This window comes from Lutjanus erythropterus, chromosome 23 (genome assembly GCF_056507025.1).
Source record: "Lutjanus erythropterus isolate fLutEry1 chromosome 23, fLutEry1.hap2, whole genome shotgun sequence".
Classification (NCBI taxonomy): Eukaryota; Metazoa; Chordata; class Actinopteri; order Lutjaniformes; family Lutjanidae; genus Lutjanus; species Lutjanus erythropterus.
The window spans coordinates 16,989,728-17,015,088 of NC_139339.1; the positions used below are offsets into that span (position 1 = coordinate 16,989,728).

The 25,361-nt window shown below is 39.6% G+C and overlaps 1 protein-coding gene across 1 annotated transcript; it reads left to right on the top strand.

Annotated features, from left to right (window-relative positions):
* Positions 1–15,263: 15,263 nt before the first annotated feature.
* Positions 15,264–25,361, top strand: LOC146305941 (GTPase IMAP family member 8-like). Its single transcript, XM_084711856.1, has 3 exons — positions 15,264–15,412; positions 17,069–17,735; positions 23,923–25,361. Exons 1-3 carry the CDS (start codon positions 15,370–15,372, stop codon positions 24,929–24,931), a joined length of 1,719 nt encoding a protein of 572 aa, XP_084567982.1. The 5' UTR covers positions 15,264–15,369; the 3' UTR covers positions 24,932–25,361.

Sequence of the window (25,361 nt, forward strand, 5' to 3'; positions counted from 1 at the left end):
CGCTTCCTTCGGTAGCTTCGCTTCCTTCGGTTGCATCGCTTCCTTCGGTAGCTTCGCATTCATCGCTTCCTTCGGTAGCTTCGCTTCCTTCGGTTGCATCGCTTCCTTCGGTAGCTTCGCTTCCTTCGGTTGCATCGCTTCCTTCGGTAGCTTCGCTTCCATCGCTTCCTTCGGTTGCGTAGCTTCGCATCGCTTTCTTCGGTAGCTTCGCTTCCTTCGGTAGCTTCGCTGGCTTTGCTTGATCTTGCCAATTACACACTTCCTTCTTACTTACTTACTTACACTCTTTAAAACAGTAGGAAAGGTACTTACTTACCTAATTACTTACTTTGGTAGCTTCACTTACATAATTAAAGAATTGCCGCCGCCGCCTACCTATACTCTTCCTTCTTTCTTACTTAACTACACTATTTCTTTCATACTTACTTTCTTACTTAATTACACTCTTTAAAACAGTTGAAAGGCTACTTACTTAATTAAAGAAAGTTGAAGAACAAAAGGAATCTATAGTATATGGCGGCGGCGCGCGATTCTTTAATTATGTTAGCAAAGCGATGCTACCGATGCAACCGAAGGAAGCGATGAATGCGAAGCTACCGAAGGAAGCGATGCAACCGAAGGAAGCGAAGCTACCGAAGGAAGCGATGAATGCGAAGCTACCGAAGGAAGCGAAGCTACCGAAGGAAGCGATGCAAGCGAAGGAAGCGATGGATGCGAAGCTACGCAAGCGAAGGAAGCGATGGATGCGGAGCTACCGATGCGACCGAAGGAAGCGATGGAAGCGAAGCTACGCAACCGAAGGAAGCAATGGATGCGAAGCGATGGAAGCGAAGCTACCGATGCGACCGAAGGAAGCGATGGAAGCGAAGCTACGCAACCGAAGGAAGCGATGGATGCGAAGCGATGGAAGCGAAGCTACCGATGCGACCGAAGGAAGCGATGGAAGCGAAGCTACGCAACCGAAGGAAGCGATGGAAGCGAAGCTACGCAACCGAAGGAAGCGATGGATGCGAAGCGATGGAAGCGAAGCTACCGAAGGAAGCGAAGCTACCGAAGGAAGCGATGCAAGCGAAGGAAGCGATGGATGCGAAGCTACGCAAGCGAAGGAAGCGATGGATGCGGAGCTACGCAACCGAAGGAAGCGATGGAAGCGAAGCTACCGAAGGATGCGAAGCTACGCAAGCGAAGGAAGCGATGGATGCGGAGCTACGCAACCGAAGGAAGCGATGGATGCGAAGCGATGGAAGCGAAGCTACCGATGCGACCGAAGGAAGCGATGGAAGCGAAGCTACGCAACCGAAGGAAGCGATGGAAGCGAAGCTACGCAACCGAAGGAAGCGATGGATGCGAAGCGATGGAAGCGAAGCTACCGAAGGAAGCGAAGCTACCGAAGGAAGCGATGCAAGCGAAGGAAGCGATGGATGCGAAGCTACGCAAGCGAAGGAAGCGATGGATGCGGAGCTACGCAACCGAAGGAAGCGATGGATGCGAAGCGATGGAAGCGAAGCTACCGATGCGACCGAAGGAAGCGATGGAAGCGAAGCTACGCAACCGAAGGAAGCGATGGATGCGAAGCGATGGAAGCGAAGCTACCGATGCGACCGAAGGAAGCGATGGAAGCGAAGCTACGCAACCGAAGGAAGCGATGGAAGCGAAGCTACCGAAGGATGCGAAGCTACCGAAGGAAGCGATGGATGCGGAGCTACGCAACCGAAGGAAGCGATGGATGCGAAGCGATGGAAGCGAAGCTACCGATGCGACCGAAGGAAGCGATGGAAGCGAAGCTACGCAACCGAAGGAAGCGATGGAAGCGAAGCTACCGAAGGAAGCGATGCGAAGCTACCGATGCGACCGAAGGAAGCGATGGATGCGAAGCTACGCAAGCGAAGGAAGCGAAGCTACCGAAGGATGCGAAGCTACCGAAGGAAGCGATGAATGCGAAGGAAGCGAAGCTACGCAACCGAAGGAAGCGATGGATGCGAAGCTACGCAACCGAAGGAAGCGCTGCTACGCAACCGAAGGAAGTGACGCAAGCGAAGGTTCACTTCACCGTAAAATTCCAGCCGCTCATGCTTCACTGTATCATAACCCCCAGCGTTTATGGCTCCGAAAGTCTGGGAGGGGACACGGCCCCCTCCACTACCCACCACCGCATCCGTGCTGGGACTGGGCAACGGTTGGAATCGAACCGCTGAAGTATTGTACCCGGGATCGCATTGCACGCCACTGCGCCAAGTCCGCAGCACACTTGGACCACTTCTCCGGGCGCTTTTATCTCTTCACTTTGGATGTTGGACTTTAAAAGTCAGCGAGGGCCAGGGGATTCGAACACGCCACCTCAGAGTCCAAAGACGTCCCCTTAACACCTGCGCCACCGGGGCAGACGGTCCAAGGTCGCTTCTCCAAGCTTTTCACTTTATTCCTGGGACTTTGGCTTTGGCTATCAGGGGCAGACGGTCAAGGTTTAGTTTGGTTTAGTTTGGTTGTACAGACAACTATAAGTGGATTATTTTGATATTGACAAAAGCTTAGAAACCTGATTAATGGCAGACAACTTGTGAAGTTTTTTTTCTCCCTCCTTTTAGGGCTGGCCCATTGTTGAGACGAGAGCTGAGGAAGTGTAAGTGTGTTTTTAATTTGATTCAAGAAAACAAAGTGACAAAAGCTTAGAAACCTGATTAATCGCAGACATTATTATTCTTGGGACTTTGGCTTTCAAAAGTCAGCGAGGGCGAGAATATTCGAACACACCAACTCAGAGTCCAAAGACGTCCCCTTAACGCCTGCGCCATCGGAGCAGATGGCTGAAGTTCGCTTCTCCGAAGCTTTTCACTTTATTCTTGGGACTTTGGCTTTCAAAAGAAGACTCGAACACACCACCTCAGAGTCCAAAGACGTCCCCTTAACACCTGCGCCATCGGGGCAGATGGCTGAAGTTCGCTTCTCCAAGCTTTTCACTTTATTCTTGGGACTTTGGCTTTCAAAAGAAGATTCGAACACACCACCTCAGAGTCCAAAGACGTCCCCTTAACGCCTGCGCCATCGGAGCAGATGGCTGAAGTTCGCTTCTCCGAAGCTTTTCACTTTATTCTTGGGACTTTGGCTTTCAAAAGAAGACTCGAACACACCACCTCAGAGTCCAAAGACGTCCCCTTAACACCTGCGCCATCGGGGCAGATGGCTGAAGTTCGCTTCTCCAAGCTTTTCACTTTATTCTTGGGACTTTGGCTTTCAAAAGAAGATTCGAACACACCACCTCAGAGTCCAAAGACGTCCCCTTAACACCTGCGCCATCGGAGCAGATGGCTGAAGTTCGCTTCTCCGAAGCTTTTCACTTTATTCTTGGGACTTTGGCTTTCAAAAGAAGACTCGAACACACCACCTCAGAGTCCAAAGACGTCCCCTTAACACCTGCGCCATCGGGGCAGATGGCTGAAGTTCGCTTCTCCAAGCTTTTCACTTTATTCTTGGGACTTTGGCTTTCAAAAGAAGACTCGAACACACCACCTCAGAGTCCAAAGACGTCCCCTTAACACCTGCGCCATCGGGGCAGATGGCTGAAGTTCGCTTCTCCAAGCTTTTCACTTTATTCTTGGGACTTTGGCTTTCAAAAGAAGACTCGAACACACCACCTCAGAGTCCAAAGACGTCCCCTTAACGCCTGCGCCATCGGAGCAGATGGCTGAAGTTCGGTTCTCCGAAGCTTTTCACTTTATTCTTGGGACTTTGGCTTTCAAAAGAAGACTCGAACACACCACCTCAGAGTCCAAAGACGTCCCCTTAACACCTGCGCCATCGGGGCAGATGGCTGAAGTTCGCTTCTCCAAGCTTTTCACTTTATTCTTGGGACTTTGGCTTTCAAAAGAAGACTCGAACACACCACCTCAGAGTCCAAAGACGTCCCCTTAACACCTGCGCCATCGGGGCAGATGGCTGAAGTTCGCTTCTCCAAGCTTTTCACTTTATTCTTGGGACTTTGGCTTTCAAAAGAAGACTCGAACACACCACCTCAGAGTCCAAAGACGTCCCCTTAACGCCTGCGCCATCGGAGCAGATGGCTGAAGTTCGGTTCTCCGAAGCTTTTCACTTTATTCTTGGGACTTTGGCTTTCAAAAGAAGACTCGAACACACCACCTCAGAGTCCAAAGACGTCCCCTTAACACCTGCGCCATCGGGGCAGATGGCTGAAGTTCGCTTCTCCAAGCTTTTCACTTTATTCTTGGGACTTTGGCTTTCAAAAGAAGACTCGAACACACCACCTCAGAGTCCAAAGACGTCCCCTTAACACCTGCGCCATCGGGGCAGATGGCTGAAGTTCGCTTCTCCAAGCTTTTCACTTTATTCTTGGGACTTTGGCTTTCAAAAGAAGTTTCGAACACACCACCTCAGAGTCCAAAGAGGTCCCCTTTACGCCTGCACCATCGGGGCAGACGGTCGAGGTTTGGTTCTCCTCGGACTTTGGCTTTCAAAAGTCACCAAGCATGCTAAGGTTCAACCACACATCCTTTAAGTCCCAAAAACAGCCTCTTACAGCCTGAGCTGTTGCATCAGACACTCCGGTATTGGTTCTCCGAGGTTTTTGCTTTTTTTCTTTACACCCTGGTCTTTAAAAGTCACTGAGCCCAATGAGGATTGAAGCCAGAACCTCAAAATTTCAGAGTAGTCCTCTTACACCATGAGCTACTGGGCCAGAGATGTGAACTGTGATTCTTGGAGATTTTATTCTTTTACTTGGAAGCCAGATCCCCAGCTCTGCCACCCTGAGCTGAAGACTTAGACACTTGTTTAACATGTTTCTTAGTGCTTTTCACACTTCCCTTTGGGTGTAAGCTTTCAAAGAGTTTAGACTTTTTTCTTTAGACACCAGCCAGAAATTTCATTGAGTCTGATAAGTCACTTTTTTCTTGGGGGTCTGACCTTCAAAAGTCACTGAGCTTCATAAGGATCAAACTCACAAGCTCAGGCTCTCAAACCATCCCCTTAAAGGCCAAGCTATTCCTTCAGACGTGCAAAAAGTGACTTGAATTGTTCTTGTTCCTAGTTGTATTTCTTGGTCACAACACTGAAGAGAAAATGTTGAAAATCTTATGATGGTTGAGTTGGGAATTGACCCTGCCACCTCAGGTATCAGTTATGAGCAGCTTATCATGTTTTTGAAATATTAGACTATGTGGTATTCAGAGGTGTGGTCGCAAATTTGCGTTGCCTTCATTGTGAAAAACAAAGAAAATGTAGTAAAAGTTTCCAATGGTTTTCATTTGAACACAACACTCAAAGAAAAAGTGCTATATAGCGCTATGTAAAAGTGATCCATCAACATCATCATGTCATATGAACAATAAAGCTACATGAAGTTGGTTGATCACAGGGACTGTTTTCTATTTTCTACTTGGAAACAGTTTTGGAGTCTGGACAGACACAATTAGATCAAATGATTGACAAGTGACAATGAAAAATGTCAGTGCTGTACAAGACAACAATCCGGCAACTACAGCCTTACGTTAAAGATTTTATTTTGAAATCTGAATATACTATTGTGTTTGTCTTCATACTGACCACCTGATAGTTGTGGTGTTAAATCATGTTTTATTAGTGTCCTTCAGTGGTCACATAACGGAACTACAGTTTTCTAATTTTTAAATAAAACCTGGGAAAAAAAGTAGAAATGCATATTAAATACATAGAAAAATATAAATATATGAAATGATGCATGACTTTGTGTGAGCTGCATGTGCTGCTCATAAAGGTCTGTCTACAGTTCACAGCACAATATTCTAGACTTAGTCACAAATGAATTTAATAACCTGTTGTCCTTTTTCTTCTTCTCTTCCCAGATGAGTGCAGAGTTTGAAAGACAAAACTGAGGACCATGAGTTTCTTCATTTCATCCACATCTTCACACTGTACTTTGTTTCAGAGCTTTTCTTTCTACATAGGATCATGTAAGACGCTCTTGAAACTCTCACATGATGGGATCAGGGAGCCTTTTAAGTTTGGACACAGGTCACAACACTAAGAATGGAGAGACTAAAGCCATCAGAAATCATCAATGAAAGATGCTTCACAAGTTGTCTGCCATTAATCAGGTTTCTAAGCTTTTGTCAAAATAATCCACTTATAGTTGTCTGTACAGGGAGCTGCTAATAGCCTGAAACTTTTGGACCCGAAGTCTGAGAAAGAAACTTTTTCCTCAGATGTTGTTGGTGCAGAAGAGTCTATCAGGGTTCCTACACAGTATGGAACACTGTGGGATTTGATTTAAGGAACTTCAGGGTCTGAAAAACTACAAACAAAAGAAAAGAGTAGGAGTGTAAATCACCAGACCCAACCACCCAAACTTTTTATTAATTCATGTTGACAGAGCAAACAGAAAGTAAAAAAAAATACAGATAAAATACAAACATGCATATCAATGTATACCTGAACATAATAATATACGCACATAGATACAGGCGTACACCTGCACACACAATTAAATCCAGCAGAAACATGGACATAAACAGGCTTCTGTACACCAGAATTTCATCATAAATTATACTGCTGATCAAAGGTTTGCAAAGATTCTAAATATGTGAAACCACATCTGCAGAAAAATAGAATATTTACATTTCACTGCATGCAGGACACAAAAATTTGACTTTTACCATTTTAGAAAACTAAAGTATTTTTCTTTGTTGGGTGCACCATGTCCTTTCATTTCATGCTGTTACACTTTATTTTGAAGGCTATCAATTTACAACAGCAAGACTGAAAGGGTCTCAGAAAAAGGCTTGGAGTATCTGTGATTCATTGGTTCATCTAGTTAGATAGATCACTACTTTCAAGTCTTTGTCTTACTGTTGAATCCTGGTGCAACAGGAAAGAGTGAAAAGCTCTAATAAAGACGTGATGTATCTCTGATTCATTGGCTTAGGAAGTTAGATCACTGCTTTCAAGTTCTGAGGAACCAGGAATTAATTAATCTAAAATTCAATTTAAATTAAACTTGAAAGCCCTAATTACCACATTTATGTTTTAAAAAATAAATACATCAAATTGTGCATGATGAAACGATTCTCCAAGATCATAAAATTTTCTCCACTTCCTTTACAGACTTTTCATATTTTGATGCGACTGTCAACCTGCTGGCAGAGGCGGAAGTTGGGGACTCTTATTTTGAAGGCGGCGCAGTGAAAACTATTTTTTATAAAGTTGTATATTGATTTATTGGTTGTATATCAGTTCTGCAGTGAAAACCAATTATGATTTAATCATTTCTGTCATTTAATCATTTCTGTCATTCTCAAGTTCAGTCAAAAAATCAAACGGCGAAAAAGTTCCCTGGCACCCAGACACCCCCTCCCTCCCTCCCTCCCTCCCCGGGGGGTCGTGTTGCTCAGGGGGGGCGCAGCCTCGCTTGGTGTCGGCGAAGTGATCAGAGGAAACATCCGAAAATGTTGAAAATTCACCGGATAAAACCTGTTTAATGAAGACGTGTGGAGTACGAGAGGGGAAACTGAGATCAAAAGGACGGAAACAACAACAAAAACGGATGTTTTGAGGTAAGTCGGAAGCTGAAACACAAACAAACATAAACACAAACAGTGTCGCTGCGTCCGCTGCTAGGTGGCTAACAGCTAAGCTAACAACACCTGTGTGTACATTCAGTTTGAGGCGGATAAACAAACCGCACAGCGGCCATTCCACCCGAATAAATGAAGGAAAATTAACATTAAAAATGAAGGGGGACTTGTGACATTATTGTGTGAAGTCACATGTCGTTTTATATCGCTTTTGTCAAGTTTTTCTTGTGTTATTGTCACAGTAAATCAACGCCACCTGTGTATGAGTACTGAGCGAAAGCGAAGAGTGATCTGGAGAGGGACCTGGCTGCAGACCTCAAATCTCCACGGTTGACAGGAAACACGCGACCTCCACAGCGGAAAATGTTTGTTTTTTCCCCGTGTGAAAGCCACATTCTGCGTAATCACTATCTAATTGTCAAAAGTGACACATTAAAAAAAAGCACATGGATCAAAACAAATATAGACAAAGTTTATTCATGAAATATTTTAAGTCTATTGACTCTAAAGGCTTCATACAATAATTGGCTGTAATGCTGTAATTTTTACATAAACTGTATTTATTTAACATAAGGAATACATCAATGAAAGTAGACAATATGACGGACCTCCTCAGTTAACGGGTCACTGTGAGGTAGATCATAGAGAGATGAATGCACAGGTGCAGTTTAAAATACTGTGTGAGGCATTTAGCCTTTTAACACCAGGATGATGATTCCTGCCACCCCAAAAATACAGGTAATGCATATCTGTCAGCATATATGCAATTTTTTAAATAATCACATGAAGAGCCGGATATACTGTAATATAAGGTGCGGCTGAATGACAGCAGATCTCTTAGGTTTTAATTATGTTCCCCATCAACACTAGAATTAATATTAGCTTTACATCCAGCTTGAACTTTGTTGTATCTGCTACTCAACTGCGACTGGCAGAATTATGAAATGTCAGATTTATTGTCTGTGATTTGTCTTCCGAGAAGAACAATCTCATGAAAGTGATATTTTGCAAATCTTCATTACACAACAGAATTCACTAAAGCAAGTCATTTGGTGTTTTCTAAGCCATTGTATTAACTATTAATTGTTATTAATTATTTTATTAAGTATTCTATGGCTGCTCTGCTAGTGCAAGCTGAGGTTGTGATTGTGAGCCTCCTGTAATAACAAAGCAATAAATGGTAGGCGAGTTATATCAATGATGACTCAAAGTTAACAGAACATTTCATTTTTACTTAAGCATTTGTGCAGTAGAGGTGCAGTCCCACAAGACGAGACTTTATTTTATTTTGTGTAATATGTAAACAGCTCTAAATAAATAACAAAATATTAACAATGAATTATTTTTTAGAGAGAGTAAAGTACTGAAAAAGGGAACATAAGGTGCCAGCACTGACTTTGTTCAATGGCATGTTTTCTGAAATGTCATGTTTTATAAATTAAATTGTCTTACATAAAATGTAAATGTGTTTAATTAAATGATTTCAAAGATGTGTTTTTGAAATAATATTTTCTGAAATGCTTTTGTTTCATGAGATGTTGTGCTGACTAAAATGTTTAGTTTTGTGAAATGTGTTTCATAAAATGTTGTGCTCTCTCAAATGTGTTTTGTAAATGTTCAGTTTCATCCAATGTTATGTTTTCTGAGATGTGTTTTCAAAATGTAACTGTTTTTCAAATGTTGTGTTTTTGAAATGTTGTCTTTTATTAAATGTCATTATGTTGTGTGAAATGTTTTTGTGTTTTGACCCTCACAACCATTGTAGATATGTCATCTGACAATGATTGGTCAGGGCAAAACAAAAGAAATAGTCCTTCCCATACTGAAAATTTCCAACATGAACACAATGTCAGGGTGAAAATGAGGTGAAAATGGAAATTCTGTCTAGTACGAGGCTTTATATCACCTGGGATTGTTGTTTCCGTTGTTCTCCAGTGAGTTACCAATACGTATTTCAGCCCCCTCTAGGGAATTAATGCAGCAATCAGTTCTTCACATGACTTCAATTGATGAGATGTCATACAAGCCCCGCATGTCCAACCTCCACCAGGGACTGAACTCCCACCAAGTGGAAATGCAGCTCCCCAAATAATAGTTTGTGGAAGTACCACCATCAATCACCAAGTCTGGTGGATGAAAGGGGTCGAAAAATGAAGACTGAGCCGCTTCTCCACCCAGAGCCACGTTAACTGGAGAGTTAGCACAGTGACAAAGATTGTAGAATCAATAATCATGTACATGTTTGTTGTGCACATTATGCAAAGCACCTGCAAAAACCTGCAAAAAGATTTGCAAACTTATCAAAGGTGAAAAAGGTGACATCCTTGTAAACCAATCCCTTGTAGGAGGTATTTTCTGTTCATGGTTTCTGCAGACATTACTACTTTTACCTTCGTACTTAAAGTGATAGTTCATCCAAAAATGATTATTCAGTCATTTTCTACTCACCCTCGTGCTAATTAAAGGTTGGGTTTAGTTTGTTAGCCCACAAAACACTGCTGAAGTTTCACAGATAAACAGTGTTGCAGAATCTCCCAACTAAAGTGAATGGTGACACAAATATACAGAAAAAAAAAAACACATAAAATGCCTCCTAAAGCCCTGGCGAGCAGTTCACGGGCACACTGTCACACCAAACACATGGATTTCAAATCCTGTGCATAAACATTTGAACGTGGCTCCAAGCTAAGGACCTACAGTGAAGATTTAGGCTAAAAACATGGCGTAAACGCCGTCTTTCAAGTCAGCTTGGCATGTGTTTTTATTTCCCTCATAACTATGAGAGTGTTTGCTGCAATTCTGATGGTGGGGACTGATTCTTACAAATTGCGAAAGGCCGCATCTAGAGCCAGTGTTCCGTGTGTCCATTCTGGGCTACTGTAGAAACATGGAGGTGAAACATGGCGGCCTCCGTGGAAGAGGACCCACATTCTCTGCAGAAATAAACCACTCATTCTAAGGTAACGGAAATGCGAAAATCCCGACTAGATATTAATGAAAACATCTAGGAATATTACATTACTTTTCAATTGTATTCTGCCTATAAATACCTGTAAATCTTGCACACTGGACCTTTAAAGTGTTTAAAACTTGTTCCACCCCAACCAGCAAAATGCTACTTACACGCTGATGCATCAGTATTAACAATTTAGTGAGGTCATAAATGAATAATAAATCTCTGACAGGAGATGATTTAGTGCAGAGTAAGTGCTTCAAGTTTTTATGATTTAACCACATTCATAGTACTTTAGTACTTTTCTTACCTGCCTGGTGAGTAATCCTCAAACTGAGAAGGATGGAACCTGTGTAATAAGTTTAACACTGATATGAAACAGTTTTACCACACAATTACACACAAATGTGCATGCAGACTGTCTATTCTGTTTTATAGTAATTTTCCTACATTTTCTTTTCCACTGTATGGCAAAGTCTAACATAGGAAGAAGAAAAAGAAGATAAATTCAAGGTTGCATTTAGAAATTTAACTCAAAGAATTACATTATTTTCTGACTTTTAAAAAATTAGATATGTTAAACTTTGAATACAGCATTTTCCATTACTGTTTAAACTAGAATCCACTGATTGAAACACATGTAAGATATTATATGACTTACCACAAAAAAAAATGAATTTCTGACTCCACTCCATGATCTGTATTTAATTACACATCATGGTGTAACTCTAAGCACCTTTTGTGTTTATCGTGTCAAGACTTTAGACTAGTTCACAGAACAGCAGAGCATAAAACGTTGTTGACCTCCAGTGCTCCCAACCCTTCCTGAGATGTGCATTTGAATTAACCTGTATACAAATAAATTCAAACCACATTCACATCATTATATTCATGAGTGTGGCTGTGGTAAAAAAAAAAAAAAAAAAAAAATTGGCCACACCTGACTGCTGACTGTTGAAAAGTTGTTGGATTAAGTGCAGAAATTTGGCACGAGTCACCCAAAACCAAATGTATTCAAAACAATCAGTATGCAGAAGAAAGTGTACTAAATGTAATAAAATGATGTACAGTTGTCTCCTACAATGCATTGCACAAACGAAATGGAAAGCATTTTGGTAACACTTTCTTGGACACTCGTGTTTATAATGCATTAATTAATGATTTATAAATATAATTACAAACAGGCTTGGGGAAAGTACTCCAGATACAAAAATGGTAACTGTATTCCATCACAGTTACAGGTAAAAACAAAGACATAATCCAATTACAGATACATTTAGTAAAAACTGGGATTATAGGTAGAGTTACAATTTTAAAATAAAGAACGATATACTACCATGCATAGTGCACACACAGCTGCCAATTCATTATTATAGTCTCTAGTGAAAAAATGTTTCACTGGGTGGAAATTTCGCATTTTTTTGTCTTTAAATCAATTTTATTTTATTTTAAATTTTTTTAAATTTTGGTGGTCTGATGTAACAGTCGGACCTTTTATATGACCATCTGAACCATTCATTGACCAATGACGGGATGATTAGGCAGTTAAAAGTTGCAGGTAAAGAGAGGCGAATAACCTTAATGATGATTAGAATACATTAAAACACTGTTAATCACATTACATGAACGCTGCTGAGAAGCAGCACACAGCATTATGTGGAGTTTAGAAGAATTGCTGGACATTCCTTGTAAATGGTGGAGGGAGGGGTGGGCAGCGTTTGAAGTGTATTTATGTTTCCCTACTTCTTGTATCCTGTGCAACCCAGTGTTTGTGCAGTTATTCATTTCACAGGGCAAAATCTTTCATACTTTGTTCTCTACTATATTTCTATTCATCAAGTATGTGATTATCCTGTGCAATTGTGCAACTTTAAGTATATAATGTATCTATGTTTTTATTTTCTATTTCTATTTTATTTGTATTTTTATTTTTCTCTGGCTTTTATTTGCTTCTGTTCTTGAACTGCTCTAATGAGTAAATTTCCTCAGCGAGGATCAATAAAGTTTAGCTTATTTTAAGGGAAAAGTAGGTTGTTGTTACATAAAGCTTTAGTTTTACTTTCGTTATGAGACCACTGTTTCTGGGTGTGGTTTGGTATATATATAGACATTTTAAAAGGAGCTGCAGCAGACCCCCAGACACTCTGTCTTCACTTAAACTTAAACCCCTAGACCTAAAAAAAAAGCAGCTGAAAATGACTCCATAAGAACAACGAGAGTGAACCAGAACAGTAAAGTTGACCACCTGACAACTGAACAATCAGCTTATTTGCATATTCATGAAGCCTTCAATAATAAATGAAAGTAAGATGTGGAGTTATATGTCAGCCATTTTTACATTTTTTGAAAAAAATATATATATATATTAGACACAATGTATTACTTCATGCAGAGCATTTTATGTTGTTTAAAACATGACTGATGAGGGACTTTAAATATGTTTTTTGAGCTGAAAACTAAATTATCTTACTGTACTGTGACAAAACACATCAATGGTAGTGTTAATATTTACATTTCACAAATACATTTCATGGGTTTAAAATGGCTAAAATGATTCCGTTCTGTTTTAAATTATCCTGAACCTGTCAAGGCCAAGTCTGAGACAGAGTCGACTGTTTCAGGATACTTCACGTGTGATTCTGATTCTTGACAGACATACTGTCTCTCTTCTGGACAGTAGATGGAGCTGTCTTCTCCTTTGCAGCTGAGGTCAGAGCTGTGTGTGTGTCTTGCCTCTCTGAAAGGAGAAGACATAACTGTAACCTGGTTCGGATAACACTGACCCTGAGCTAATGGGAACAAAGGTTGGTGAGCTCTGGTCTCAGACCTTGTAAATGTATAATTCCTGTTTGGATTTGCAGACCAATAGTTTTCTCTACATGCTGTAGATGTGTTGGGTCTGACTTTATTTGGGCATAGGTTCATCATGACCTTATCTGTAACTGATTAAAGACTGTCCTGGAGGACTGAAACTCCAGAATTGAAGGTAACATCAGGACAAAACATGTATTGATTATTCTTTCATTCTTCTTGGCCAAGTATTATTAATCCAGTTTCTGCGTAAAACATTTTGGACTCTTGTGTACTTTCTCCTTACGATGTATGTGTGACAGGATCAGTGTACATAGGGGGTTTTAAGCATGTTTTAATATAGTTTTGCTGCATGTTTTAGATCATTTATGCAGTTATGTTATTTTTTTCTACAGTCCCTGAAAGCAACAGACACTGACCGAACCCCAGGCACACTCAATCTAAACACAACACTGCTACTGAACAGTACGTTCTGTTCATTGTACCGCATGACATTCCAAATAAATGTATGCACATTCTACAGAGGGGACAAATAGGTGGAGCTTTCTCTGTAGTTTGAAAGAACTGCTGCATTTCCAGTAAATGGTGAAGGGAGGGGTGAGCAGCAGTCAGAGCGTGGAGGAGTTTGCACAGGATGGGGCAGCTAAAGAGGCTGACAAGAAGCATATTTTGTATTTTTCTTGTAGTGTGTTGCTTCTTTTGATTTTTTATTTTTTTTTTTAAGATTATTTTTGGGCTTTTACCATTATTCATAGGACAGCTGAAGATATGACAGGAGAGAGGGCAGAGAGAGGATGTCACACAGCAACTGATAGCCACTGTAGGACCAACAGCCTCAGTACATGGGGTGCACACTCCACCAACTGAGCTACAGGGCCACTCCCCTGCTTCTTCTGATCTTTTAACCTATCTAAATGTCTTTAAGTACAGAGAAGAGTGCTCTATAAATACAAGCAATGTGTTATTACTATTATTATTGGTAGTATTACTGACTAATGGTGACTGACCAACTCCTTGCTGCCATATGGAGGATCATACCTAACTTTTTTTATACATAAAAATATGATTAAAGGGAATTCATACTTTCCCATTATTGATACCATATGAGATAGTTAATTAGAGGACACTTCCTAGGAAATTTGTAAAAATAAATAAATAAATAAATAATAAGGTGCATTTCCACAATACTACAGTTTCAGTTTCAGTTTTAGTTTCATAAAGATTATCTTGGGGTCATCTCATACCATTTTTAGTCAAAAGCAGACACAGAGCAAGTCTCTTTCCTCATGGTGACCTTGGTGGTCTGATGTAACAGTCAGACCTTTTATATGACCATCTGAACCATTCATTGACCAATGACGGGATGATTAGGCAGTTAAAAGTTGCAGGTAAAGAGAGGCGAATAACCTTAATGATGATTAGAATACATTAAAACACTGTTAATCACATTACATGAACGCTGCTGAGAAGCAGCACACAGCATTATGTGGAGTTTAGAAGAATTGCTGGACATTCCTTGTAAATGGTGGAGGGAGGGGTGGGCAGCATTTGAAGTGTATTTATGTTTCCCTACTTCTTGCATCCTGTGCAACCCAGTGTTTGTGCAATTATTCATTTCACAGGGCAACATCTTTCATACTTTTTTCTCTACTATATTTCTATTCATCAAGTATGTGATTATCCTGTGCAATTGTGCAACTTTAAGTATATAATGTATCTATGTTTTTATTTTCTATTTCTATTTTATTTGTATTTTTATTTTTCTCTGGCTTTTATTTGCTTCTGTTCTTGAACTGCTCTAACGAGTAAATTTCCACAGCAAGGATCAGTAAAGTTTAGCTTATTTTAAGGGAAAAGCTGATGTGGAGGTCAGCAGGTTTCTGTTACATAAAGCTTTAGTTTTACTTTCGTTATGAGAACACTGCATGTTTCTGGGTGTGGTTTGGTGCATATAGACATTTTAAAAGGAGCTGCAGCAGACCCCTAGACACTCTGTCTTCACTTCAACTGCAGCATCGTCTCTCTGCGATCTTTGACCCAAACATGGCCAGCAAGTTTTACAACCCCAACATGACCAACTTCTCAGGTAAGTCATGATACTCTATGTTTTAAAGTAAAATTATTTTTTTGTGTATTACTGTAACTCCTACACAAATATTTCAATAGATTTATACTCGGTAGAATTGCAAAGACAACTTTTTGTTCCAAGACCACAATCTATTGTACTTTATTGTACTTTAACACTTTGATACATTTATAAAATGTGTCCAGTTAAAAATGATTTGGTGCATGTTTAACATAAAGACCATTATTGTTCTAAAGAATTAAAGTTCTCTTTTGAGGGAGGTTTGGAAGATTTGGTTTGAAAATAAGTTATCAGCTAAACATGTTCTCTGATGAATTGGGTGATGTCACAGAAAATGTTGTCCTACCGATGTTATTATCTTTGTAAGGAAAATATTTGGGGGTTTTTGGTCCACCTGAGGCTGATGTCACATAACTAGCATTGCTACGTCTTTCTGGATCTTAATCCATTACCTACTGGCACAGAAATAAAATGTAAAATAACAACTTGTGAGGCTGTCATTCTGCATAATTTAAATTTATAATATTTGTGCATTGTTTTCCATTAGGAAATCCTATGTGGACAAAGTTGTCTACTTGCACTGAGCTGAGGTCCAGATGTACAGTTATTTAATTGATTTGACCTTTGATGTTCTGTGCTGCTGAACTTTGTCGAGTTTGCTCACTGCAATGTATTCTGACTCTGAATGTGTATTGTTGATACAATGGCCGTTACCTACAGATAGCAATGAGATCGCATTTTGGCCAGAGAAGACAGATGGTTTGAGAGAGGAGTAAAAGAAGCCTTTTTGTCAACCTGGAACAACCATCCCTCCACAGAGGAGGAGATCTACAACATAATGTATCTACCACATACAATGCAGTCTTAAGATCACTGCACAGTTTAACACCCACCTACACTCATGTGACTCTAATTAGTCACATGATGGCAGTGTGAGCTATGAATACCATGACCTGGATGACTGACAACTTTCACAAACAACACACACATACATGCTTATTTTATACTTTTCAAATTATGATGGATTTTATGTTTATGCATATTGACTTGTACACTATGTACATCAAACCACGCCTCCAGTAACAACCTACACACTACAACTTAGTGTGTGATTTTACTATAGATGAACTGTACACAGTGTATAATATATATTAATTACTCACTAACACTACGTTGTCTGTATAATATGCTAGTGGACGGCATGGAGGACATATAAATTATGTATGTATGTAACAAACTTTGTATTAATGTGTGCTTCTGTTCATGACTGTTTCCTTCGACATCAACCTTAAATGGACCAATAAGACAACCTGAAAAGAGCTGCTAAATGTGGGCAGAGTCAAACATTGACCCAACCCACACTGATCAACTCATTAAATGGCACACTGCAGTGAGGGACACTTGCTCTGAACAAGTGGTCAGGTTTTCACCATGCAGTTCCACTTTCAGCCGACAGAGGAGTCACTGAGCTGCTGCTTTTTCCTGTAAACTGTGACCTGAACAATTTACTGAGGCCACATTAGATAATGGAAAGAAAGCCAGAGATGTGCATGACTAAATCAGTTTGTCTCAGATGGCAATTCTCTTCTATCTTTGTAGAAGCTAAATTTAAATACAAGCTTATTCTTATTCATTGTCTCTCATTCTTCTCCACAGGTCATATAACAAATGATGAGGAGCTGAGAATAGTGATGGTGGGAAAGACTGGCATTGGAAAGAGTGCCACTGGAAACACCATTCTGGGCCGACAATGCTTTGTGTCAAAGTGCAGTGCTAAGTCTATGACTACAGACTGTGCTAAGGGCACAGCTGAGGTGGAGGGGCAACAGATTGCTGTCATTGACACCCCGGGCCTGTGTGACACCAGATATGATGAGAAAAGAACAGCTAAAGATTTATCCCAGTGCATCATTTATGCTGCTCCTGGACCTCATGTGTTCCTGGTGATCATTGCAGTGGGCAGATACACTGCAGAGGAAAAGGAGACAGTGAGAAAGGTTCAAGAAATGTTTGGCCAGGAAGCAGACAAATACAGCATGGTTCTCTTTACTCATGGTGACCAACTGGACACCACTATTGAGGACTTCATTGATGAAAGTCCAGAAATTCTAGAACTTGTGGCCAAATGTAACCATCAGTACCATGTCTTCAAAAATAAGCTTAAGGATCGCTCTCAGGTCACTGAGCTGTTCCAGAAGATCAGAAATTTAGTCCAGAAGAACGGAGGAAGCCACTACACCAGCGAGATGTTCCAGAAAGCCGAGAGGGCAGTCGAGGAGGAGAAACAACGCATCATGAGAGAGAACGAGGAGAAAATACGAAAAGAAAAAGAGGAAGTCGAGAGGAAAATTGCAGAAAAATATAAAAAAGAAATGGAGAAAATTAATGAGAAACTCAAGGCTGACAGAGAGAAAGACAAAGCAGAGTTCATGAAAATGCAGAGGGAACTAAAAGAACAGCATGAAAAAGAACTGAAGGATGGAATTAAAAAGGTGCAGGATGAGTTTGAAAAGGATGCCAGACAGAAGGCTGAGAATTCAAATCCATTAACAAAAGCTGGTAAAAACCTACTTGAAGCTGGTGGAAAAATACTTGAAGCTGGTGGAAATGTAGCTGAAGGAGCTGCAGACCTCGTCGTCTCACTCTGGAATAAAATTTTTTGAAATTCCATCCACAAAACTATAATCCCACTTTCTTGTTTTCATTTTCTGTGTGGATGATGAAGTTAATTCTTTTTTGCAGAGTGATGAACTGAGGTCTGTCATCATAGCATAGTCTCAAATTGCAATCTAGGCCTAAATATATAATTAATGTGTAGGTTAACATTTGACTGTATAAAATATTTGCATGTCATTAACATTTTTAAGATCATATCATAACTTCAGTTATGTTTTATATTAAGTGATTCATATTTTCAAGTTTTCTTTTTATTGTCATTTAACTGCTGCACTTAATTTCTGAAGACTAATAGTATAATTAAATAGTTATTAGTCCTGCATTCATTTCATGTTGATGATTTTTGCCACTCAATAACAAAAGTCTGTCTGTGTGCAAACCTGAACCAAAAATAAAGGTGTGATATTAAGATTAGACATAATGAACAAGCTCTCTTTTTTCCTCTCATCAGTAGAACAATATACATATTTTTAATGCTTTACTGCAGATATTAAATTTACATGCGCAGAATTTCTTCCATATTCTTCTATTTATTTGGATATATAAATAAAATCTCCTGTGAGCCGCCTGTGGGTGGTCAGCTCTGTCTCAGCATCGGCCCTGCTTTCAGGATTTTCAGGTTCAGGATGATTTAAAACAGGAAAGGATGTTTTCAGCCATTTTCAACCCGTGGAATGCTGATTTTTATAAATGTAAGAAATGTCAACATTAACACCACCACTGATGTGTTTTGTCATAGTACAGTAATATAATTTAGTTTTCAGCTCAAAAAAACACAGTTAAAGTCCCCCTCCAGTCATGTTATGCGTTAACAATTATGTTAACAATAAAATGAAAAAAAAATGTGTTAAAGCAAGAACATGCAGAAGCATTTTATAGGGTGTGGGCTCGGTATAAAAAAGGGCACGCCCATCCATATGTTTGTCAGTTGTCCTAGCCTAGCTGCCTATTGGCAGAGAATCAAAAAAAGATCAATGACAGTTTGGGAGTAGGTGTCGGTCTTACTCCTGCTCTATAGCTTCAAAGGAAATGAGACAGTAGGCCAGAAGAAGGCCCACTGTTCAAGGTTGCTCTCACCACAGCAAAGAGGGTCACATTGACACACTGAGCGGGAGGGAACAACCCTACTTACTCTGAATGTCTCACAGCCCTATCAGAAACTGCCTCTTATGAGTGAATGATACATAAAATAAATGGTAAAACTGGCATTTACACAGAAATCTGGCAGACATTTCTAACACAGATCAGGGAAACATAAGCTAAGATTAGTTTCGTTAAATTGGAGTCTTGTGTTTGACAACCTGATTAATCTCTTTCCAATATTCACACTCTCTCCCAAGTCCTTTGCCAATTATATGACAATTTAGCTGAATTCTCACCAGCTATTCATGAACTTTGTCTGTCTGGTGCTGAGCAGCTGTGTAAACTGGATTAATGGCACCTTTGCACTAAAAAAAAAGCAGCTGAAAATGACTCCGTAAGAACAACGAGAGTGAACCAGAACAGTAAAGTTGACCACCTGACAACTGAACAATCAGCTTATTTGCATATTCATGAAGCCTTCAATAATAAATGAAAGTAAGATGTGGAGTTATATGTCAGCCATTTTTACATTTTTTGAAAAAAAAAAAAATATATATATATTAGACACAATGTATTACTTCATGCAGAGCATTTTATGTTGTTTAAAACATGACTGATGAGGGACTTTAAATATGTTTTTTGAGCTGAAAACTAAATTATCTTACTGTACTGTGACAAAACACATCAATGGTAGTGTTAATATTTACATTTCACAAATACATTTCATGGGTTGAAAATGGCTAAAATGATTCCGTTCTGTTTTAAATTATCCTGAACCTGTCAAGGCCAAGTCTGAGACAGAGTCGACTGTTTCAGGATACTTCACGTGTGATTCTGATTCTTGACAGACATACTGTCTCTCTTCTGGACAGTAGATGGAGCTGTCTTCTCCTTTGCAGCTGAGGTCAGAGCTGTGTGTGTGTCTTGCCTCTCTGAAAGGAGAAGACATAACTGTAACCTGGTTCGGATAACACTGACCCTGAACTAATGGGAACAAAGGTTGGTGAGCTCTGGTCTCAGACCTTGTAAATGTATAATTCCTGTTTGGATTTGCAGACCAATAGTTTTCTCTACATGCTGTAGATGTGTTGGGTCTGACTTTATTTGGGCAAAGGTTCATCATGACCTTATCTGTAACTGATTAAAGACTGTCCTGGAGGACCGAAACTCCAGAATTGAAGGGAACATCAGGACAAAACATGTATTGATTATTCTTTCATTCTTCTTGGCCAAGTATTATTAATCCAGTTTCTGCGTAAAACATTTTGGACTCTTGTGTACTTTCTCCTTACGATGTATGTGTGACAGGATCAGTGTACATAGGGGGTTTTAAGCATGTTTTAATATAGTTTTGCTGCATGTTTTAGATCATTTATGCAGTGTTATTTTTTTCTACAGTCCCTGAAAGCAACAGACACTGACCGAACCCCAGGCACACTCAATCTAAACACAACACTGCTACTGAACAGTACGTTCTGTTCATTGTACCGCATGACATTCCAAATAAATGTATGCACATTCTACAGAGGGGACAAATAGGTGGAGCTTTCTCTGTAGTTTGAAAGAACTGCTGCCTTTCCAGTAAATGGTGAAGGGAGGGGTGAGCAGCAGTCAGAGCGTGGAGGAGTTTGCACAGGATGGGGCAGCTAAAGAGGCTGACAAGAAGGATACTTTGTTTTTTTCTTGTAGTGTGTTGCTTCTTTTGATTTTTTTTTTTTTTTAAGATTATTTTTGGGCTTTTGTCATTATTCATAGGACAGCTGAAGATATGACAGGAGAGAGGGCAGAGAGAGGATGTCATGTGGCAACTGATAGCCACTGTAGGACCAACAGCCTCAGTACATGGGGTGCACACTCCACCAACTGAGCTACAGGGCCACTCCCCTGCTTCTTCTGATCTTTTAACCTATCTAAATGTCTTTAAGTACAGAGAAAAGTGCTCTATAAATACAAGCAATGTGTTATTACTATTATTATTGGTAGAATTACTGACTAATGGTGACTGACCAACTCCTTGCTGCTATATGGAGGATCATACCTAACTTTTTTTATACATAAAAATATGATTAAAGGGAATTCATACTTTCCCATTATTGATACCATATGAGATAGTTAATTAGAGGATACTTCCTAGGAAATTTGTAAAAATAAATAAATAAATAAATAATAAGGTGCATTTCCACAATACTACAGTTTCAGTTTCAGTTTTAGTTTCATAAAGATTATCTTGGGGTCATCTCATACCATTTTTAGTCAAAAGCAGACACAGAGCAAGTCTCTTTCCTCATGGTGACCTTGGTGGTCTGATGTAACAGTCAGACCTTTTATATGACCATCTGAACCATTCATTGACCAATGACGGGATGATTAGGCAGTTAAAAGTTGCAGGTAAAGAGAGGCGAATAACCTTAATGATATTAGAATACATTAAAACACTGTTAATCACATTACATGAACGCTGCTGAGAAGCAGCACACAGCATTATGTGGAGTTTAGAAGAATTGCTGGACATTCCTTGTAAATGGTGGAGGGAGGGGTGGGCAGCATTTGAAGTGTATTTATGTTTCCCTACTTCTTGCATCCTGTGCAACCCAGTGTTTGTGCAATTATTCATTTCACAGGGCAACATCTTTCATACTTTTTTCTCTACTATATTTCTATTCATCAAGTATGTGATTATCCTGTGCAATTGTGCAACTTTAAGTATATAATGTATCTATGTTTTTATTTTCTATTTCTATTTTATTTGTATTTTTATTTTTCTCTGGCTTTTATTTGCTTCTGTTCTTGAACTGCTCTAACGAGTAAATTTCCACAGCAAGGATCAGTAAAGTTTACTTATTTTAAGGGAAAAGCTGATGTGGAGGTCAGCAGGTTTCTGTTACATAAAGCTTTAGTTTTACTTTCGTTATGAGAACACTGCATGTTTCTGGGTGTGGTTTGGTGCATATAGACATTTTAAAAGGAGCTGCAGCAGACCCCTAGACACTCTGTCTTCACTTCAACTGCAGCATCGTCTCTCTGCGATCTTTGACCCAAACATGGCCAGCAAGTTTTACAACCCCAACATGACCAACTTCTCAGGTAAGTCATGATACTCTATGTTTTAAAGTAAAATTATTTTTTTGTGTATTACTGTAACTCCTACACAAATATTTCAATAGATTTATACTCGGTAGAATTGCAAAGACAACTTTTTGTTCCAAGACCACAATCTATTGTACTTTATTGTACTTTAACACTTTGATACATTTATAAAATGTGTCCAGTTAAAAATGATTTGGTGCATGTTTAACATAAAGACCATTATTGTTCTAAAGAATTAAAGTTCTCTTTTGAGGGAGGTTTGGAAGATTTGGTTTGAAAATAAGTTATCAGCTAAACATGTTCTCTGATGAATTGGGTGATGTCACAGAAAATGTTGTCCTACCGATGTTATTATCTTTGTAAGGAAAATATTTGGGGGTTTTTGGTCCACCTGAGGCTGATGTCACATAACTAGCATTGCTACGTCTTTCTGGATCTTAATCCATTACCTACTGGCACAGAAATAAAATGTAAAATAACAACTTGTGAGGCTGTCATTCTGCATAATTTAAATTTATAATATTTGTGCATTGTTTTCGATCAGGAAATTCTATTTGGACAAAGTTGTCTACTTGCACTGAGCTGAAGTCCAGATGTACAGTTATCTAATTGATTTGACCTTTGATGTTCTGTGCTGCTGAACTTTGTCGAGTTTGCTCACTGCAATGTATTCTGACTCTGAATGTGTATTGTTGATACAATGGCCGTTACCTACAGATAGCAATGAGATCGCATTTTGGCCAGAGAAGACAGATGGTTTGAGAGAGGAGTAAAAGAAGCCTTTTTGTCAACCTGGAACAACCATCCCTCCAGAGAGGAGGAGATCTACAACATAATGTATCTACCACATACAATGCAGTCTTAAGATCACTGCACAGTTTAACACCCACCTACACTCATGTGACTCTAATTAGTCACATGATGGCAGTGTGAGCTATGAATACCATGACCTGGATGACTGACAACTTTCACAGACAACATACACATACATGCTTATTTTATACTTTTCAAATTATGATGGATTTTATGTTTATGCATATTGACTTGTACACTATGTACATCAAACCACGCCTCCAGTAACAACCTACACACTACAACTTAGTGTGTTGATTTTACTATAGATGAACTGTACACAGTGTATAATATATATTAATTACTCACTAACACTACGTTGTCTGTATAATATGCTAGTGGAAGGCATGGAGGACATATAAATTATTTCTTACCATCTTCAAAAATGTAACAAACTTTGTATTAATGTGTGCTTCTGTTCATGACTGTTTCCTTCGACATCAACCTTAAATGGACCAATAAGACAACCTGAAAAGAGCTGCTAAATGTGGGCAGAGTCAAACATTGACCCAACCCACACTGATTAACTCATTAAATGGCACACTGCAGTGAGGGACACTTGCTCTGAACAAGTGGTCAGGTTTTCACCATGCAGTTCCACTTTCAGCCGACAGAGGAGTCACTGAGCTGCTGCTTTTTCCTGTAAACTGTGACCTGAACAATTTACTGAGGCCACATTAGATAATGGAAAGAAAGCCAGAGATGTGCATGACTAAATCAGTTTGTCTCAGAAGGCAATTCTCTTCTATCTTTGTAGAAGCTGCATTTAAATACAAGCTTATTCTTATTCATTGTCTCTCATTCTTCTCCACAGGTCATATAACAAATGATGAGGAGCTGAGAATAGTGATGGTGGGAAAGACTGGCATTGGAAAGAGTGCCACTGGAAACACCATTCTGGGCCGACAATGCTTTGTGTCAAAGTGCAGTGCTAAGTCTATGACTACAGACTGTGCTAAGGGCACAGCTGTGGTGGAGGGGCAAAAGATTGCTGTCATTGACACCCCGGGCCTGTGTGACACCAGGTATGATGAGAAAAGAACAGCTAAAGATTTATCCCAGTGCATCATTTATGCTGCTCCTGGACCTCATGTGTTCCTGGTGATCATTGCAGTGGGCAGATACACTGCAGAGGAAAAGGAGACAGTGAGAAAGGTTCAAGAAATGTTTGGCCAGGAAGCAGACAAATACAGCATGGTTCTCTTTACTCATGGTGACCAACTGGACACCACTATTGAGGACTTCATTAATGAAAGTCCAGAAATTCTAGAACTTGTGGCCAAATGTAACCATCAGTACCATGTCTTCAAAAATAAGCTTCAGGATCGCTCTCAGGTCACTGAGCTGTTCCAGAAGATCAGAAATTTAGTCCAGAAGAACGGAGGAAGCCACTACACCAGCGAGATGTTCCAAAAAGCCGAGAGGGCAGTTGAGGAGGAGAAACAACGCATCATGAGAGAGAACGAGGAGAAAATACGAAAAGAAAAAGAGGAAGTCGAGAGGAAACTTGCAGAAAAATATAAAAAAGAAATGGAGAAAATTAATGAGAAACTCAAGGCTGACAGAGAGAAAGACAAAGCGGAGTTCATGAAAATGCAGAGGGAACTAAAAGAACAGCATGAAAAAGAACTGAAGGATGGAATTAAAAAGGTGCAGGATGAGTTTGAAAAGGATGCCAGACAGAAGGCTGAGAATTCAAATCCATTAACAAAAGCTGGTAAAAACCTACTTGAAGCTGGTGGAAAAATACTTGAAGCTGGTGGAAATGTAGCTGAAGGAGCTGCAGACCTCGTCGTCTCACTCTGGAATAAAATTTTTTGAAATTCCATCCACAAAACCATAATCCCACTTTCTTGTTTTCATTTTCTGAGTGGATAATGAAGTTAATTCTTCTTTGCAGAGTGATGAACTGAGGTCTGTCATCATAGCATAGTCTCAAATTGCAATCTAGGCCTAAATATATAATTAATGTGTAGGTTAACATTTGATTGTATAAAATATTTGCATGTCATTAACATTTTTAAGATCATATCATAACTTCAGTTATGTTTTATATTAAGTGATTCATATTTTCAAGTTTTCTTTTTTATTGTCATTTAACTGCTGCACTTATTTTCTGCAGACTAATAGTATAATTAAATAGTTATTAGTCCTGCGTTCATTTCATGTTGATGATTTTTGCCACTCAATAACAAATGTCTGTCTGTGTGCAAACCTGAACCAAAAATAAAGGTGTGATATTAAGATTAAA